This window comes from Pinus tabuliformis, chromosome 4_1 (assembly GCF_031772625.1).
Source record: "Pinus tabuliformis cultivar Carrire ecotype Pingquan chromosome 4_1, CPIR1, whole genome shotgun sequence".
In the NCBI taxonomy this organism is placed as follows: domain Eukaryota; kingdom Viridiplantae; phylum Streptophyta; class Pinopsida; order Pinales; family Pinaceae; genus Pinus; species Pinus tabuliformis.
Window position 1 is genome coordinate 706,736,423 of NC_142303.1, and position 19,238 is coordinate 706,755,660.

A 19,238-nucleotide genomic window follows, 5' to 3' on the forward strand; every position below is an offset into this window, starting at 1 on the left:
TGCAGATGACTGCTTCAACTCTGCAAAGATGTCATGATGAATAAGCCATCCAACAACAGCACAAAAGAGGTCTAAGAATTGAAGAGTTAAATTGTAATCTTGTTGTAGAGACAATTGATAAAATTAACCAAGAGCATTTTCCATTACATTTACTTTACTTGTCTCTTGAGGGTTTGAGTTTTCATATGCAAAGATATTCCAAAAGCCTGTATTGTAATCCTTTCAAACAAGTACTTTATTTTCATGCTTCAAGTCTAATTGCATATTGATGCCTTGGTTTAGCACTTCCTTTCTTTTACATTTCGAAGTTAATTACTAATTTTTGGGTTTGGCAAGATATGTTTCATAGATTTTGATTCATAAAGTTGATTATCTCAAAAGCATTTTGTATCTTACATATCTTGTGCTAACAATTCTTTTACATTTGAGGGTTACTTTGCTTTCTCTTTTGAGAGCATTACATTTTACTTTGAGCAAATTGTTGAGAAAATTCCTTATAAGGCATTGATTTTATGGTTTTTCTCATGTTAATGATTGGCATTGTTATTTCAATTTGCTCACATCATATTTGCTCATAAATCCTTAAAAGTAATCCATTTTCACTATGACACTCTCCTAGAAACTCACATCTTTTAACTTAACTTTTCATTAGGGCCCGCGCCCCTTAGCTAACTTATGAGATAGTTCAAACAGAGAGAGTCGGGATTAGTTTTACAGCCCCTTCTCTGAATTCCTTGCCACCGACCAAACCTTGTGGGGTTGAAGGCTTTTCTCACTAACTTGTAAGTAGGTGTAGGCGACAGGTGATAACAGGTATGAAGCTCGGCCTCAATATAACACTTGATATACACCTACAGCGGCACTCAATCACAGTGGTTGCTTGTTGCTCCTATTCGGCCTCCTAAAGGAGACACATCAAACTTCAACGGTGCCCAAAATTACCCTTTAAGTACTGCAGTTGTCTCTCATAAGACTCGACCCTATGACAGAAGAGAACACACAACCAAACAATCCTTCGACCTCCTTCAAGGCCTCAATCACATATTCAAGCATGTTGATGTGTGTAAAATGAGGGAGAAGGCACCTCTATATATACAATTTGATGGGTGCCAATAGATGTAACCGTTTGGGCTTGATGAGCCGACATAGAGGTGAAGCCGACCTTGATAATTTACATGTGAGAAAACATAAATTCAAAAACCCACTTCTCCTTATCCAAATTTGACGATCTTTAGGTCGATTTTGGTCCTCTCGAAAAGGGGAATTCAATGTCATAATTATCTTCTTCAAAAGACCTGTCTACAGTGGAATTTGGACCTGGTTTCCAATTTTAACACTCCCTCTCAACTAGGGAGATTTCCACCTGACAATCCATTCATTAACATGACATCTTCTCATTATGTGCCATCTCTGCATCTCGTCCCAACTCTGTTGAACACTGATAAAGATAATGAAGAAGAATTTATCGAGAGTGAGTCACAAGACTTTTGCCACTCTCCAATGACTAAAGTTAGTACACATACCTAGATGTAAAACCACAAACAAACTTGATCCCAAGTGATCAAGTTTGATAAACGTTATTCATCTTAAACATAGGGAGTAAAGCAATGCACGATGCATCCATCGTTAGTGCTATGGTCCCAAACCACTTTTCCAACTCATTGGTCAGATGAGAGGCACTTCCCATGCGTCCACTACTACATGGGTAGGATGACGCAAGAACATCAAAAGGGAAAGAATATATCAAATCTTGCTCACAACCACTGGTAGGGAAAGGAGAAACCACATTCTACAAACACAATTCATAATCACACGTAGGGAAAGGATGAACCACATCCTACAAAGACATGTCATAACCATACGTAGGGAAAGGATGAACCACATCCTAAGTGCATACAAATCACCAAGAGTAAGAAAAGGATACACCACTTCCTACATGCATGCCAACCATAGCAAGGATACTATTCGTGGGGAAAGGATGAATCACATTGCACTGACATGTCAACCGTCGATCGTAGGGAATAAGCATCCTACATGTGGGGAAAGGATGAAACACGTGTTGATTTCTAGGTAGCATCAGATGTGCTCTAGCTCCGAAATTTTGTGGAGGGGCTAGAACACATGAGATCTCCAAGACCCAGAAATCGTTTGGTGAAATTCCACACGGATTGTATTTTATTAAAATAATTAATATTTTTAATGGGTTGCTTAAGTCTAAACTTAGGAAAATTAAAATATTAATGGGTATTAATGAAAATATGGGTGATAAGCTTCTAAGAGACGAGGATCAAGTCTAATTTAATCTTAGTCGTTGATTAGAGATTAGATCACAACCGTTGATATCTCAACAGGAAAAGTATAAAGGAAGGCTTGGGATCAGTTGGAGAAAACACAGAGAGATTGAGGAAATCAATTTTCTAAGGTACAAAGTTCTCAAGAGGGAAATTGAGTAGGGAGATCTTGCAGCTGAGGGGCAGGGATAGTTCAAGAATACTGACAGAGAGGCAGAGAGAAGCTTGTGGAGGCAGCACAGTAGCTAGGAGAGTTGACGTTGGGCCAGTCTGGGCCCACGCAGCCTTGAGGCAGAGCCAAAAGGGGCCAGCACAGTGACAAAAAGTTGTGTTCCACGTAGAGAGCCTGAACTACCGGAACTACTAGGAAAGCTGACACAATGGGCATAAGAGCTGACACAGAGCCTCAGAGAGCTCCACTCAAGCCCATGCAGTTACCGCGAAGGAGCAACGCAGATGTAGTCAAGGCTATAATTAATAACCTTCCGCGGAATTCAAAATTTGAATGGAAAAACGATATTCTATGGTACAAGGGAAGAATTCATCTGGGCTCAAATTCCAAATTTAAAGCCAACGTTATCAAAGAGTCGCATGATTCACTGTCAGCCAAATATGTAGGAATGCACGCCAGTCATTCTTTTGGAAGGAAATGAATAGTGATATTCAAAAATATGTAGGAGAATGTGATCAATGTCAACAAAATAAAAGTGAGAACATTAGGACCCAAGGGTTGCTCCACCCTTTAATATCCCAAACCAAAAATGGGAAGAAATATCGATGGATTTTATTGAAGAATTACCCATGTCAAAGGGGAAAGATAAAATTCTTGTAGTAGTAGACAGAGTCACAAAGTATGCACGCTTCATAGGAATGAAGAAATTAGATTCAACAAAAGAAATCACTGAGAAATTAGAAGCTTACCTTCGTTGATATGCAGCAGACAAGCAAAATAAGTGGGCACAGTGGTTACATCTCGTTGAATGGTGGTATAATTCAACTTATCACACTTCCCCAAAGATGACCCCATATCAAGCTATGTACGGATATGAACCTCCCAAATGGAAGGATTTGGCCATTTCCGAGACAAGTTCCAGCAGTAAACGAGCAATTAGAAGAAACCCAAAAAGTTTTTCAAACATCAAAAGAAAATCTAAATATTGCAAGAAATCGCATGAAGCAGTGGGTCGACCGACACGGAACATAGAGAGAATTTGTAGTTGGAGAATGGGTATTTGTTAAACTTCAGCGTTACAAGCAATTATCCCTAAAACAATAAGGAAAAAAAAATTGGCACCAAAGTTTTATGGACCATATCAAATTAACAAAAAGATCAACCAAGTACCATACAGCTTAAGCCTTACAAACAAAAGTAGAGTCCACAACGTTTTCCATGTATCTTGTCTTAAAAAGGCATTGGGAAAACACTAATCAACTCAAACAACGCTTCTGATATTAGATGATGAAGGCAAGTTCATCTTAGAACCAAAAGGAATTGTTACCACTAGGGAAAGGAAGTTGCGATCTCGAGTAATTAAAGAATACCTTATCAAGTGGGAGAATCTACCAGAAGAAGAAGCCTCATGGGAGACAGAAGCTTTTTTCCAAAAACACTCATCATTGTGTATGCATTGAGGACAAAGCATATTTTCAAGAGGAAGGCAATGTTATGTAATTAATTAATATGTAATTCGTGCATGATCAAAGATCATGCCCCTTCCCATACAGGTGCTCAAGGGCTTATTTAAGCCAAGGCCCTGCCTGTAAAACAAAACATCATTCAATTATATATATATATATATAGATATATATATATATATATATATATATATATATATATATATATATATATATATATATATATATATTCATATTTTTTGAGTTTATACGCTCTAGACCAGTTGCTTCTTAAGAATGGTTGGTCTTGTGTTTGTTCTTTTAATCTGATAGACCTCTTGAGAAGCGAGAGGTTTCACAAGATTTGAAAAGTCATGATCAAGATTGTCATTTGTAGTCTTTTCAGAAGTGGTCCTATAAGTGTTGTGCGACGAGAAAGGGAATGGTTCAAGATCTTCAACATGCTCGGGCAACTGAGATTCCCTATAGAGAACAAAAAGGGGTTCCATCAAGCTCAGGAATGGTGGCATATGATAAAACCATTTGTAGTTGTCCACCAATTGGAGTAAACCATTTCCTTGACAAAAGCCACCACCAAGCATTAAGCACATCAATGAAAACAATATCCATTATTACATAAATGTCCTTGTTAGCTAACCAAGATACCTTCACATCTTTAATAAGACCATAGACAATATAGATTTAGAATCAAATCCACATGTATTCTTATATAGCCTAGTAATTCCCATCTCCAATTGATGCAATACTTTCAATGGCATGACATTTGCCAAAACCCAAAATCAAGCATAAAACTATGCAATATAAAATTGTTACTTACTCGAAATACCAAGAAAGGATCAAGACCCTCGTTCTTATCAATGTGCAAATTTAATACTATGACAAGTGGGTAATCAGGTTCATCATCAAGAACTAGAGCTTTCTTGATTTGCCTCCTTTGGGGAGGAAGTTTAGCCATATCTTTAAGGGAAATTGGCACAGTCACCTTACCCAAGACACTGTCCATGTCAACATTCAACTCAATCTCATTACTCTTAGGTTTTGGCTTCGATTTTTTTGCACTTTCCCTTGGGAAGTATCCTTCGATTGAGATGCATTTTCAACACTAGAGCTTGTTTGGGGTTAATCTTTATTCTTCCCAGAATACTGCAGGCTCATGAATCTTCCAGTATTCTCAACAGCTAACACAGGTTCAGCTTGCTCAACATTGATTCGTGTTTTCCTAAGCTCTAGGGGGGCATAAGTATTCACAAGTAAGATGTTGAGTGCATTGGTTTCATTTACCATATTCAAGTGTTATGAGTCTGGTTGATTTTGGGTAGCATCGAATGTGCTCTAGCTCCAAAATTTTGTGGAGGGGCTAGAATACATGAGATCGTCCAAGACCCGAAAATCGTTTGGAGAAGTTCCACCCGAATGAGGAGTTATTAAAATAATTAATATTTTTAATGGGCTCCTAAGTCTAAACTTAGGAAAATAAAAATATTAATGACGATTAATAAAGATAAGGGTAAGAAGCTTCTAAGAGACGAGGATCAAGTCGGTTTTAATCTTAGTCGTTGATCAAGGTCAAATTCTTCTAGTGACAGGGTGAGATCATCTCACTATTTGTTTTGTCCAGTTTCTCTCTGTATCGAATAGCCAGGCAAGCTTCCAACGAATTGTACCCATATTTACTATTGCATAATAATAAAACCCTCAGAGCTGTTGCATCGGTTTACCCGCATTGGGTTTTACCAGGGACGTTTGTCTAGAAATAACAATGGCATTGTGTTGTATCTATTTCCTGTTCAGTTTCTTGTTTTTGATTATAAATTTAAATGGTGCAGGTTGCAATTGTATTTACTTCGATATTTATAGTAGAACACCGTAAATAACTTGCATGGATTAACAAGTGGAAGCAATATCAGTTTGTTGCAGCAGTGATTCGGGTGGTTTCTTGAATTTTCACATGTTATCAGAGCTATAGGTGAAGCAAGAAGAACAGAGCTGAAAGACCCAGCACTGAAGGAAGCAGGGAATTCGAAATTCCTACAGAGGAAGTAATTTGAATCCACAGATGTTTTGCGCAGTTCAGGACAAGAGGGCTAGATTTTCGTAGTAAATCTCTCTCTGAGTGAGTCGACAAAGAGGTAAGATTTCTAGATCGAAATATATCAACGACAAAGGGAGCAATGCAACAAAGGATTCAATGAAGAGGGGTTTTTATGGTGGGACACAATTTTCTGCAAGCAATTGCTAAGCAGAAAGACTTCAAATGGAAGAGAGAGACACAGTTGAGGGAATTCTTCCACAGAGGACTTCCAGCCAAGAAGTCTGAATTCTCATCAGCTGAGCAGCAGCAAGGGGCAACAAATCTACGGAATCCAGCAGGGAGTGCATAGGCTAGCCCAGCAACAACACAAAGGAGAGAGGAGGTCACTCGACTTTCTAATTAGCGGAGATGGCAACCAGTGGACTGAGAGATCAGGACAGGTTGGATAGGGCATCCAAATATGTAATCTGGAAGGCAAGGATGTCGTGCATTATAGATGAACGTTTTCTCAGATCCTACGTCAACAACGTGATGGTTGTGCTCGCGGATCCAAATCTGCTCAAGTACAGAGGAGAAATGGAGAAGACAAAGAGAATGATCCTCGACAAAGTGAAGGATCATGTAGTCCGTCACATCGTTAGCAGAGGGACTGCTAAGGAGATGTGGGATGCGTTGTCTACGTTGTATCAGGGATCTTTCGAGCAGCGGAAGACGTACCTAGAGCAGAAGATGAGATCCATACAGATGCAGAAGGGGGAACGCATTGATCCGTTCCTCACGAAGCTTCAAGAGACCCGAGATGAGTTAGCAGTTGTGGGGTCTACACCTCAAGGGTTCAAGATGGTAAGACTTGCCCTAATTATGTTTTCGAAGATTGGCGAGTCTTTGTCTAGAGTATCCTTGACAGGGCGACCTTGCCAAATTGGGATGAGATGTGGGCGGCTCTTAAGCAAGAGGAGCTAAGGAGAGACTTGGTCAAGTGTAAACTTGACAGAAACAACAATAGTGGGTCAAAGCCCAAGGAGGAGGATGAGAATGCAGCCCTTGCATCCAAGGGGCAACAGGAGCAACGGAAGTGAAAGAAGGACATTTCGAAGATTAAATGCTTCAGGTGTGGTGAAATGGGTCACTACGCAACACAGTGTCCTCTCAAGAAGAAGGACCAAGATGAGAAGCATGATCTAAAGGTTGCGGCCGCGAAGATCGAGGAAGATGAGTTTGCCATGAGAGTCAAGATACCTCCAAGAGGGGGGTGGAATGATTCAGAGTTGTAGTTCGAAAGAGCTACAGATGGGCAAGATCCTTAAGGAGCCTACCTCTCGGATCAATTCCTTGCTACGGAAGCCCAAATCAGATGTAGCAGGATGGACTAGTGTCAGTTGGTGCAAAGGAGTGCAAGAGTGACAGTTGCAATGATTAGGAGTGCCAAAGACTCAGCAGCGCAGAGCAGTGTTGGCAACAGTGCAGATAGCACAGAGCAACATCAGCAGGAACATAGAGGAATCAAAGGGTCAGCGCAGAGACTAACAGCAGTCAGACTCCAGCAGCGAGATGCATCATACTGAACACTAGTTCAGTAATTTGGGACGCTTTTTTGTTGCTGATGCAGTAGCAATAGCAGCAACAGTTGGAAAAGGTTGCAGTGCAGATGCAATTGGCAGTGGCAGTACCAGTAGCAGTACGGACGCAAAATTGAGAGGGGGTTGCATTACGGATGTAGTGTTGACAGTGGCAGGGTCAACAGCAGTACAAATGCAACATTTGCATAGTAGTTGGTGGACAGGATGTCAGACATCAACAGCGCAGAAGGAGATCTTACAGAACAGAGTGATGCTTCAGAAGGGTGCATTGCTAGAGCACATTCCTCGCCAAGAGGGAGTGTTGATTTCTGGTAGCATCAGATGTGCTCTAAGTCTCGAATTTTGTAGGTAGGCTTAGACACATGCATTCTCCAATACCCAGAAATCGTTTTGGGAAATTCCACGCAGAGACAATTTTATTAAAATAATTAATTATTTTTAATGGGACCCTAAGTCTAAACTTAGGAAATTAAAATAATTAATGGGTATTAATCTAAACTATGAGTGAAACTTCTAGAAGAAGGCGGAGATTAAGTCAATATGATCCTAGCCATTGATTAAGATCTAATCTGGGTCGTTGATTGATCAACGAGAGGATTATAGGAGAAGGCTTGATGGGCACTTGGAGAACACATCGAGTGAAGAAAAGAAGATCGATCTTCTAAAGCAGAGCAACTACTAGAAAGAATTTTCAAGTGTCTTTTGCATTGAGGGGCAGAGATATTATCCAAAAGACGGAAGTTTTCCTGGGCCGAAGAGTACAAGACAGAGACGACGTCTAGAGCGCAGAGGGAGATCGAATTCATGCTAAAGAAAACATGTTTAAGGAGCAGGAAGTTGGAACCGGGGTGTGAGATCGGAGGCATAAAATAAAAGTTTATGGGCAGCAGAGGATCTGGAAGAGGAGCAACGTAGTCCCCAACAGAGGTGACAAAGAAACTGCGTAGGATTGATGCAGATCTGCGCAGAGGCTGATACAGAAGGGAAGCAAAGCCTCCTTCCAGCGAGATAAGGGTCAAATTCTTCCAGTGACAGGGTGAGATCATCTCACTATTTGTTTTTTCCAGTTTCTCTCTACATCGAATAACCAGTCGGGCTTCCAACGGTGTCATTGTGTTGTATCTATTTCTTGTTCAGTTTCTAGTTTCCGCTTATAAATTTAAGTACTTCATTGTTCTAATATCATTGTAATTTGTCTCCAAGTACTTGACTCCATCAAGGCGCTGGTCTTTCAAATAATCTAAATCTAATGATTGACCTTTCTAAATTAACCAAGTTGTTGGGTCACTCAGTTCTGTCTCCAGGACTAGTCGGTTACGACGAGTCTTTCCATCTTCACATTTCATAGGGACTACTTCCCATAGCTCATTGTAGGTAGACAGCTAGAATGAAGAGGTCAAGGTGTTGAAAAAACTAGGGCAGACTTATTAGATGATTTCTCTTATAATGGTAACTATTTGTGAGGAATTTTTATTTTCCTTAATTAGGTTCTTCTGGTACTTGATTATTGTTATGTGTTCTTCTTTATCAAACAGCGAATAAACCATAAAGAACAATGAGACAAAGGACACAAGATGTAGGTGATCTGCCAAGGCCAAAACCTCTCAACCCTGAGAGGAAAACCGACAAGAATTCTTCTTCTTATAGAATCTTCAATTGATGAATTCACCTAGACCCTTGACCAAGAACCCCTACAAGACCAAGTCAATGCTTCTTGTTTGAATAGCTTCTCCTTCCAACAACTTCGATATACTAAGCAATTACAACTACAACTTCGACTTCGACTTACACAGAAACTGCAACTTCGACTCGACAAAAAACTACAAATTTGACTTGGGCAAAAACTGTAACTTCAACTGCAACTTTTCTTTGCCTAGGTAGATTCTCTCTTCTAGAGAACTCAGCTTCCAAAATAACTCTTCTTGGTGACCTAACTTCACTTCTGCCACTCGGCTTCCCTGCAACAATATGTGCCCTAATTTATTTGCACGTGTGGAGAGAAGTAGCCCAAGAAAAAAATCCAAATAGCTCAACATTTCCTCCTTCCTTTGTCTTCCTCTTTTTCACAATTCTTCTAGTCCTTGTGATCGAACTCGTGTGTGAGAGTAAAGTATCTCCAAATCACGTCGAAGTCCTCTTTATAAAGGCATCTCCAAATCACGTCGAAGTCCTCTTTATAAAGGCTTCTTAATGGGTCGAATTGCTCCTTTAGGCCAACTTGTCTCCTCATGTAGGTCGACTTGATCTTTGTGCGATGACGAGGTCTTGGAGGGTCTTTTGACTATATTTTGACTCAAATAAATTTTCTTTAAATATGTAACATGCCCAAACGGGTCTTCAATACATGACAATGACTCAATTGACTTTATGACAATCCTAGAAGCACTCAATGGGAGCTTGACCTAAAATTAAATTTCTCTTGAGCATGAAACCTGTTACCCACCACTTTGTGCGTGATATCCCTAACAGAAAAAATTTCTCCAATATGGTCCTCATATGACATCCAACAGCCCCTTGCAGCCACAAACTAGCTCATTGTGCCATTTCTCCGCCACCTAACCCAACCATGTGGTCCCTCACCCATCTGTCTTAATCGTGTGTTTGAAGGTGGGCCTCCCGAACCTAAAGGTATGTCTTGACATTTGGAAATTTAGTATTCAGTTTGCTTATCATGGACACTTATGGATGGACATAGATTAATGGGGGTATTCGGTGGAAAGGGTAAGCTAGGTTTGTACTTTTGTCCCCTTGACCTATTTTGGATGTTACCCTTGGATCTTAGTTCCGTGGGATCTCCCTTGTTGACCATTTCGTTTTAGGGTGGTACTACTTAGGAAACCCCAATTTTGGTTTTGTGATCCCACTTCCTTGTCCACATACATCACTCCCCTTCTACTTATTATAATCCCATTCATCATCTCTACCACCTAGGTCCACATTTCCTCACTGGATACGCATAGGGTTAGCCTCCCCTTTCCCATGCCCCCACCTTGGGTAAGGCTTGGAATTATGCCCCAGATGTTAAATCAGCTGAAAAGAAAAAGTAAAAGCATAAATGGCCACATTCAACAGGAAAATGTACCACAAGATGCAAAAGATGGTTGGAAAAACATATTTAGCACGTGGGCAAAAGACAATACATGAGCTATGGCCATAACCCTAGTTCCATGGGCCCTACATCATCCTTTTTTATCATTCAGGAACCCATGATTGTCCCAACCCCCGGTGAGAAATGAACTGCCCTACCAGAAAGGGGGTATCCAGATATATCTTACACATCATGCTCTTATCCTTTGAGCCACAACGGGGCATCTCATGTACCATGATTGCTCCCGCCTATACATTATATACCTTGGTGTGGGCCTCCTTTCTTCTAGCTACCCTTGTACCATCATATGTGGCCTAGGATTGCCCCTTTCACTCCTTATTCCATTCACCCCTTTATCACACGCCACCATCATTTGAAGGATGTACCTTGGACACATTATCCCCTCTAAAGGTAGAAACCACCTAATAAGGTACTTGGTTAACCCCTTTTGGAGCTTGGAGACATTAGCACATGCCAAAACCTACTACGGAAGCGCATGCCATTATGAACTATCCACTTGTTGTCGATGGTTTGTAAGCTCTTTTACATGATTACTTTAATGACTATTGTGCTGGAAGGCTAGGGGACGCATTGGATCTTACGTAGGATTGCAGATGGTGACCATTCTAAGTTTGGCCTTCTTATATGGGGTCCTAACTCTCTAGAACGCTAAATTGGCATATGTAGGGTGTGTGTAGAGAGCAATGGGCCTCCACAGCAATAGACAGCACTCCGTGGATCCCCAGAAATGTTCAAAGATTGCCCGAGATCCACCTATTGGACGAGAAAGATGCACCTAGTACACCATGCTCAGTCGGCCTCACAGTTGCACCATACCCTTGGCAGGTGACCTGGGACTTGTACACTGATGTGGCATCGTTTATTCCATCATCTAAGCCCGTACAGATAGTCTACACTTATTTTCGACCTACTTGGAGACCCATAAGGTTATTGATGTGATCCCACTGTTGAGAAATCTAGGGCATAGTGATTATGTGATTTCTCTTCTATTAGTAACAGCTTGTGAGAGTTTTTTACTTCTTTATATTAGGATCTTCTTTTAGTTAGGTTATTAGTGTTCTTCTTCATCAAACAGTTACTAATGCATGAACCATAAAGAGACAAGAGACACAAAATATAGGTTATCAGCGAGGGCCAAAACCTCTCATTGAGAGGAAAACCCGAACAAATTCTTCTTATAGAGATTCCAATTGACAAATATCAAGATCAATACCCTAGACCTATCTGCCACTCCAAGACCAAGACACAAGATCCTTAGTCAACGATAGTCAACCTTCTGCTCCTTTCTCTTGTGAAAATTCCTAGATCTAACAGTCTGAGGAATCCTATTGCAACCATTTGAATCTACTTCACCTAGATTGTAAATTACATTACAAGCTTGTTTCAAATTTCTTCATGAAACATTGAAGTAAATTATTGAAGCATCCTACACCAATTAAATATGATTCTGAAACATAGAAACTGAGCAAGGAAAATAGAAACACATAGGACACAGTGATTTTTGGACAAATAGTCCGCAGGAAAACCCAATGCAAGAAAATCGGTGCAGCAGCTCTAAGGGTTTATCATTATTAATCAGTAGAAAAATTTAAATACATCACTAAATACCTCACAGGGTTATTCAATTACAAAGAGAAATACTGGAAGAAGCTTTGCGACTTTACCTCACACAATCACTGAGAAATCTTGGCTGATCTAGCCCCAAACTAACTGCCCCCCAGCTCTTCTGGCTGCCTATACGCAGTGTCTGCGTCAGCCCAGTGTCAAGTTCTCTGGGTGTTGCGTCACTTTCTGGTTGGTCGATCTGCTGCCCAGGAAATTCAATTTCTGCCTCCCAATCTCACACCCCGGCTCCCAACTTCTGAAAATCGAATTCCTCTACAGATTTCAGACTCCTCTCTCTCCCTTTACGCTGGTTCTACGTGGCCCTTCTGGCGCTGTGTCAGCCTCTGTGTCAACGCTTCTGAATCAATGTATGCGACTGTCACATACATTGATCATGGGATTTTCGTTATTTTAGGGCTAATTGTTGCATGCATTTGCTGCTTCATTGTGGCATTATGTTTCTATATAGCATATCTCTATGTATGGGCCATGTTTGTTAAACGAATTTTCCTAGAAATCAAATTTATCTTGATAAGCCATCTTCATTTGCAAACAAAGCATAAATGCTTTAAGGTCACTCTCTTTTTTTCCCTAACGTTGAACGAACTTTCCCTTATAGCCTCCTTGAGCTAGAAACGAGATCCTTTCTCATAATTCTTCATGACTCCATATCCCCAAAGGAATTAGGCACAAACGGCCATAAGGTTATCAACTTAAAACCTCCTTTTCTTCAACTTCCCCCCACCCTCTTTCTAGGTCTAGCCATGTTGGGCCACCTTGGCCATCATTTTCCTGACAAAGTAGCCATGGAAAAAGTTCAATCTCCTAGCCTCTACTACGCTGATGTGTCCTCAAGGTCTTCTCCAAATTTGGAGAAATTCTGACAGTGGGATTGCGAGATATCCCAAGCCCTAGCTCTAGATCAAACTTTGCCCTAATGTTCCTAGGCTAGTACCTCATTGGATCAATTTGGCTACTAAATCAAGCATTTAGCTACTCGCATTGGTTGAACTAGCTTCACGCACTGCCTCATTTAGCCTTCTCTTTGCAAAACAATTTGGCCTCCTTTCTCTTCTGGCAATAATGGAATCTCGGTGAAGAATTTCTCCGACAGTTCTCTCCTCAAATTCTTTTTCGAAACCCCACTTCTAGTGTCTTTCACACTATCACTATGCCCTTGCAATCATTGCAATTTTGTGTCTCGAATGTGATTTCCAAGCACCCCATCAATTTTCTCTTATAATCTCACATTGAGAAACCAATTGCCACTATCTAACTCCAATCGATGGCTTAGATCATCTTGACACCATCAAGTTGTTGAAGAAAGTGTAACTAGGTCAGGTCTTCATAAATGTAATTCCGATCTTTGTACTTGTAAAGTAAAGCAAATATTATTTTTGTTGTTTATAACAATGAGTTTCTTGCTCATTGATTAGGTCAAGCACATATTTAAGTGCTTCTAGGAAATCAAAGAGTCAATGTATTTATTAAAGACCCTTATGGGCTTGTTACACTATGCAATAATATGTATTAGAGTCATAAGAAGACCTCCAAGCAAATTCATAAGCTTCCTCCAAGTGTTGGCACCATCAAAAGAAGCAATCCGAATTATATGGAGCAACCCGGCTTCAAGTCTTCATGTCAACCTAAAAGAAGGGCCTAAAAGAAGGAGACACGCTCCTATATAAGGAACCATTCGACCTCCTCAAAGTATAATCATAACATCTCTTAAATCAAGGAGAAAGAGGACAAGTAAAGGGTACGAAGAAGTCAAGGAAACAGGTCTCCAAGTGCAGCGAAGAAGGAAGTAAAGCACGCTTTTGGGAACTGTTCTAGGGCTAATTGTAGTCACACGTGCAAAGGCAAGAAGGCTATTATGCTGTCATATCAAGCTCTCCTATTGCAATCATAAAGGAGAAGTGTTTGGGCTAGAAAAGAGTGCCTATAAGGCCTCTCATTCAAGCAAGAAAGAAGGCTACACAATCGAAGGAAGAAGAAGGAATCTAACATAGTTTTTCTGAAGGTATTCCCTCACACGTGCAAAGAATTAAGGTTGTATTACCGCTGCTCTAAGTATGCAATCTTTGTGAACAAAGGAAGGCGCGGTTGGGAGGTGACAAGTTCATCTTCCTGCAGCTTCTCGATTGCACCTAGTTTTCCATGTTTCATGCTTAAAGAAGGTTATAGGCGACAAGCTCCCAGTTCAAACAATATTGCCAGAACTTGACAAGGAAGGAAAAATTATATTGGAACCGGAAGCAGTTATAGAAACAAGAACTCGACAGCTACGAAATCGATCAATTTCAGAGTACCTTATCAAGTGGAAGAACTTATCCGCTGAAGATTCCACATGGGAGGATGAGAATTTTATGCAGAAGTATCCTGAACTACTCAAGCGTTGAGGACAACACTTTTTTGAAGGAGAGGGGCATGTTGGGTCCCTATAATACTAGTGATTACCCCATTACTATTGTAGTTATACCCATTATTTATATTGTTGTGCCCCCATTACCCCCATATTGTTATTAATGTGCCCATAGAATCCCTCTATTGTTATTTTTGTGGCTTTATATTATTATTGTTAGGTCGGCTGGATTATATTGTGGCTCCATAGACTCCTATATATAGAAAGGAGGTTTTGTCATTTGAATCATCCAAGAATTGTTCATTTATGTAATGTAAAGGAGGTTGCCCCCTCGAAGAGGCTGAATTCTAAGGCGTGGATCTCTCTTTTCTATCTTTTTGTGAGTTGGTTTCATAACACCATCTCCAACCATTCTAACAGAGCTCTGCAGCTTTCTCGATCTTGCCAACTTCTACCGCAGGTTCATGTTGGGATTTTCTCATATCACTTGGCCCTTGAGTCAAGTCACAAAGGGAGGAGCGAAAGCAAAATTATTTTCGTCTAAATCTCAACAGAAGGCATTCACAGAGTTGAAACATCGCCTATGCTCGGCACCAATGCTCGTATTACCATACTTGCAACAACCATTTGAGGTCAAGACAGGTGCCTCTAACTATGCTATTGGCGCAGTCCTTACGCAACGCGGGCATCCAGTGGCATATCACAGTGAGACACTTTCAGACACAGTCCGGAAGTATCCCACTTATGACAAAGAGATGTATTCCATTGTGCAGGCCTGCCAACGATGGAAGCATTACATTTTGGGGAAGGAAATGGTCATCCACATAGACCACCGACCCCTGTAGTTCATACAGACCCAAGGGAAATTGCAGAATGATCGCCATCATAAGTGGTCCACATACCTGCAACAGTTCCATTTGAATATCAAGTATAAGAAGGGCAGCACCAATAATGTTGCAAATTGGCTCAGTCGACCATCTATCATGGCGTTAACCATCGTGCTCAACTCTTGTGGACACAAGACTTCTGATTAGCCACTTCTCTACAAAAGCGACCCAGAATTCAGCCACACATACCAGACACTCTTGGAGGGTCAGCATGTTCCAGATTTCCACCTCCAGGATGCCCTGTTATGCCACCTGGGTCACCTTCGTGTTCCTTCAAGCGAGCATGCCAAGATGATTTGGGAAGCACACTACAATCGAGCTATTGGGCATTTCAGGGACGAGAAAACGGTGGAAGTGTTGTAGAAGTAATTCTATTGGCCAAATCTTTGACAAGATGTCGGGAAGTACATTAGATCATGCATTGCCTGCGCCATTGCCAAACAGACCATCAAGAAGCAAGGCCTATATACCCCTGTGCCTACCCCTAGTCAACCTTGGGAATCCATCTCCATGGATTACATGTCGGGCCTTCCTTCTACTAAGCATGGAAACGGCTGTGCTTTTGTGGTCGTTGACAAGTTCTCGAAGATGGCCATTATGGCGGCCTGCAAGAACAATATCACAATAGAAGCCACTGCTAAACTCTTCTTTGAACAAGTGTGGATACACTTTGGGATCCCATATTCTATCATCTCGGATCAGGACAGCAGGTTCCTCAGTACATTCTAGTCCAGTCTCTGGTCGATGTTGGACACCAAACTCACTAAGTCCATAGTCTTCCATCCCCAAATTGATGGCCAAACAGAGGTTGTCAACCGGATGATCGTACACATTCTGCGTATGTACAACTCAAAGCATCCACGCACATGGGATGAGAGCCTCCCTTATGTTCAGCACAGCTATAACGGTCTCTCCATAGCTCGACTGGCCACGACCCTTTTCAGGTGGGCATGGGATTCCAGCCACTATGTCCCATTGATGTGGCCATGCCATTTGCAGCTACTCAGGCAGATTCGTCTCATGTCCAGTCCGAAACAAATAAGGCAAACAGCTTCATTGTGCGCATCCAACATATTCACCAACAGGTCCACGACATTATGGAGAAATCAAATGCTAAGTACAAGCAGCGACATGATCAACATCGGGTGCCACACAAGTTTCAGGCGAGCGACAAACTCTAGTTTCATTTGCAAAAGGAACGCCTTACCGAAGCCTATCGGAAACTCAGACCACTCTGATATGGCCCTTACACCATTACCAAGGCTGTGGGAGCAATGCATTTGAGCTCAACATTCCCCCATTCCTTGGCCTGCACCCAGTGTTCAATGTGGACCGCCTTCGGCCATACTTTCCACCATTATTAGACACATTCGACACTGCATAACAGCTCACACCCATAGATTTAAATCCAAATTGCATGAAACAATCTACAACTGATCAGATCATGGACACACAGATCAAGAACACTCGCCAGCAGAAGACCCCACTATATCGAGTTGTCAAAGCAGCCCAACTCCTTCACCAGGGCAAGTGGCTCACCAGGGACGAAGTTTAGCAGAAGTTTCCTCATCTCAGGGAGGAACTCAACGCAATGGGGACCATTGCTTCCTAAGAGGGGAGGAATGATCCAAGTGGATATTGGTGGCCATCTGCCAATTCCACTTGGACCCCCACCATTGTTTCTTTTAGTTCTTCAGTTTCCTTAATTGTAGCACAATTTACTATTTTTAGCAGTTTTTCGGGCCCTGAACTTTCGGAGTCGTTTTGAAGCCCTAAATGACGTTTTTTGGGAAAACTAGGAGCAACATGGGTCTTTCTAACCCTCCGATAGATCTTTCTAACGAGGTATTGTGCACATGAAACGAAGATCGTATGATAAAGTTACGACCCCCGAGAAGTTGATGTACCAATTTACCCAAACGGGGCCCACAGTTTGGTGTTTCATCTCCTAGGGTTAGGTTTTTGGATGTTTAGGGTTTTCTATTGTTTATCAACAATAAATAGGCCTTTGAGCCTCATTGTAACACAGTTCAGAGGCTTGTAGCCACCACATCTCTTCTTAGAAATAAGCTACCATCGCCCTAACTAGTTTATTTCCATTTTTGTTTGTAAGCATATTTCAGTATTTTACAGTAATGAAATGAAGTATTATTTCTGTTGCATCTTTGTATGTATGGTTATATCTGTAATTTGTTGCGTTTTTGTTTAAATTCGGATCATTAATATATTTGTTGCAGGCGGGATATATTGTGTTCATTTGCTTGACCAACTATCAGTTTACTTTAACCAAAAAAATTTGCATATTTCTCCATAGTTTAACATTAGAGATTGAATTTTATTATTTTTTAATAATGTTTTTAATATATTATTTGAAATTTGATTGGTTCATCTTTTACTTTGCAATGATTACATGTGTATCACAAAATTAGTTAGTTGTACCATCAAGTCTTTCATTGCACATGCTGTCATTAATTCACTATTTGAATTTCACTAGCGCCCAAATTTAGAACCGTCACCTCCATTAGTCTCTTCATTAGATGAGCTCAAGGGATTTCTCGCAAGGCACGTAATGGATAAATTGAGATGAATATTTCATGCTTTTATGAACTAGAAAATGTTGGCATCCTCCACCTCCATTAGTCTCTTCATTAGATGAGCACAAGGGATTTCTTGCAAGGCAAGTAATGGATAAATTGAGATGAAGATTTCATGCTTTTATGAACCATAAAATGTTGGTATTCTCGAATTGACAATAGCATGTAGGATGAAGGTATTTGTGGAATCCTCCTTATTTAGCAATTCATGTTCCTGGCCTTTCCGCATAACATTTTTACATTTTGTTTTTTCTTTGATGTATTTGATACAGTGTTTTTAAAACCGGAACCGGTGACCGAACCGGTCCACCTAGCTAACCGGTTTACCGACCGGAACGGTCTAACCGGGACTGGTTTGGTCTAAACGAACCGGTTTTTAAAAAATACATTAAATAATTAATTTTTAATGAAAAAAAACTATTTTTAAGATGTAAAACCATGATTCCAAGCCAATAGAGACAAAATATGCAAAGTTTGCTCATTTATATACCATGCAAAGGTGATGAATATATCAAAATGGCACCGAGTGCAATACATATCATCGACAGAATAGCAAAATACATAAGAAATGAGGCTCTAAATGGCCTATAGAGTCCAAAAACCATGCTGCAAGCTATGAGGCCATTGGCCTACTACAAGTCTACAGTGTACACATGATCAATCATCAAGATCATCATCACCACTACTAGACACATGATCATCATCAGGAGCTACATAGACATCATCTGGTTCAGAGTCTGAGGATGCCTCTGCCTCATCTGCAACATCAGTATCAATGCCACCAATGACAATAGAAGTGGACCTAGTGGAAGCACGAGTTTGTCGACCTGCACGACTAGTGCCTTCCATTGGTTCCTTGCCTTTCCTTGATGCCACTACTGATCCTGGTTTGATTGCCGCCACATAATCTGCCTCATCCTCCGCTAAAAGCCATGTCGATATCAAAATCAGCCTCAAACACAGGATCTTCAGTCTCCTCCACCCATTCTGATGTTGGATCAATATCGTCCAACACAATGGGATCTAGATCGTGTGATTTGCCTCATCATTTGGTTCCTCCTCAGTCGAAGGTTGTATTGCACAAAAACAAGATCATTTAACCGTTTTTGTTCAAACGGTTTCTCTTCTTCGTGTGTATGC

General features: G+C 40.9%; 1 protein-coding gene across 1 annotated transcript in view; it reads right to left on the reverse strand.

Moving 5' to 3' along the window:
• The window catches only part of LOC149178100 (uncharacterized), a 37,380-nt gene extending 32,451 nt beyond the window's left edge, over window positions 1-4,929 (reverse strand). The window contains exon 1 of the mRNA XM_089421982.1: window positions 4,740-4,929. Coding sequence (XP_089278108.1) covers window positions 4,740-4,929 — 190 coding nt within the window. The remainder of the gene's footprint in view (window positions 1-4,739) is intronic.
• Window positions 4,930-19,238: the final 14,309 nt, after the last annotated feature.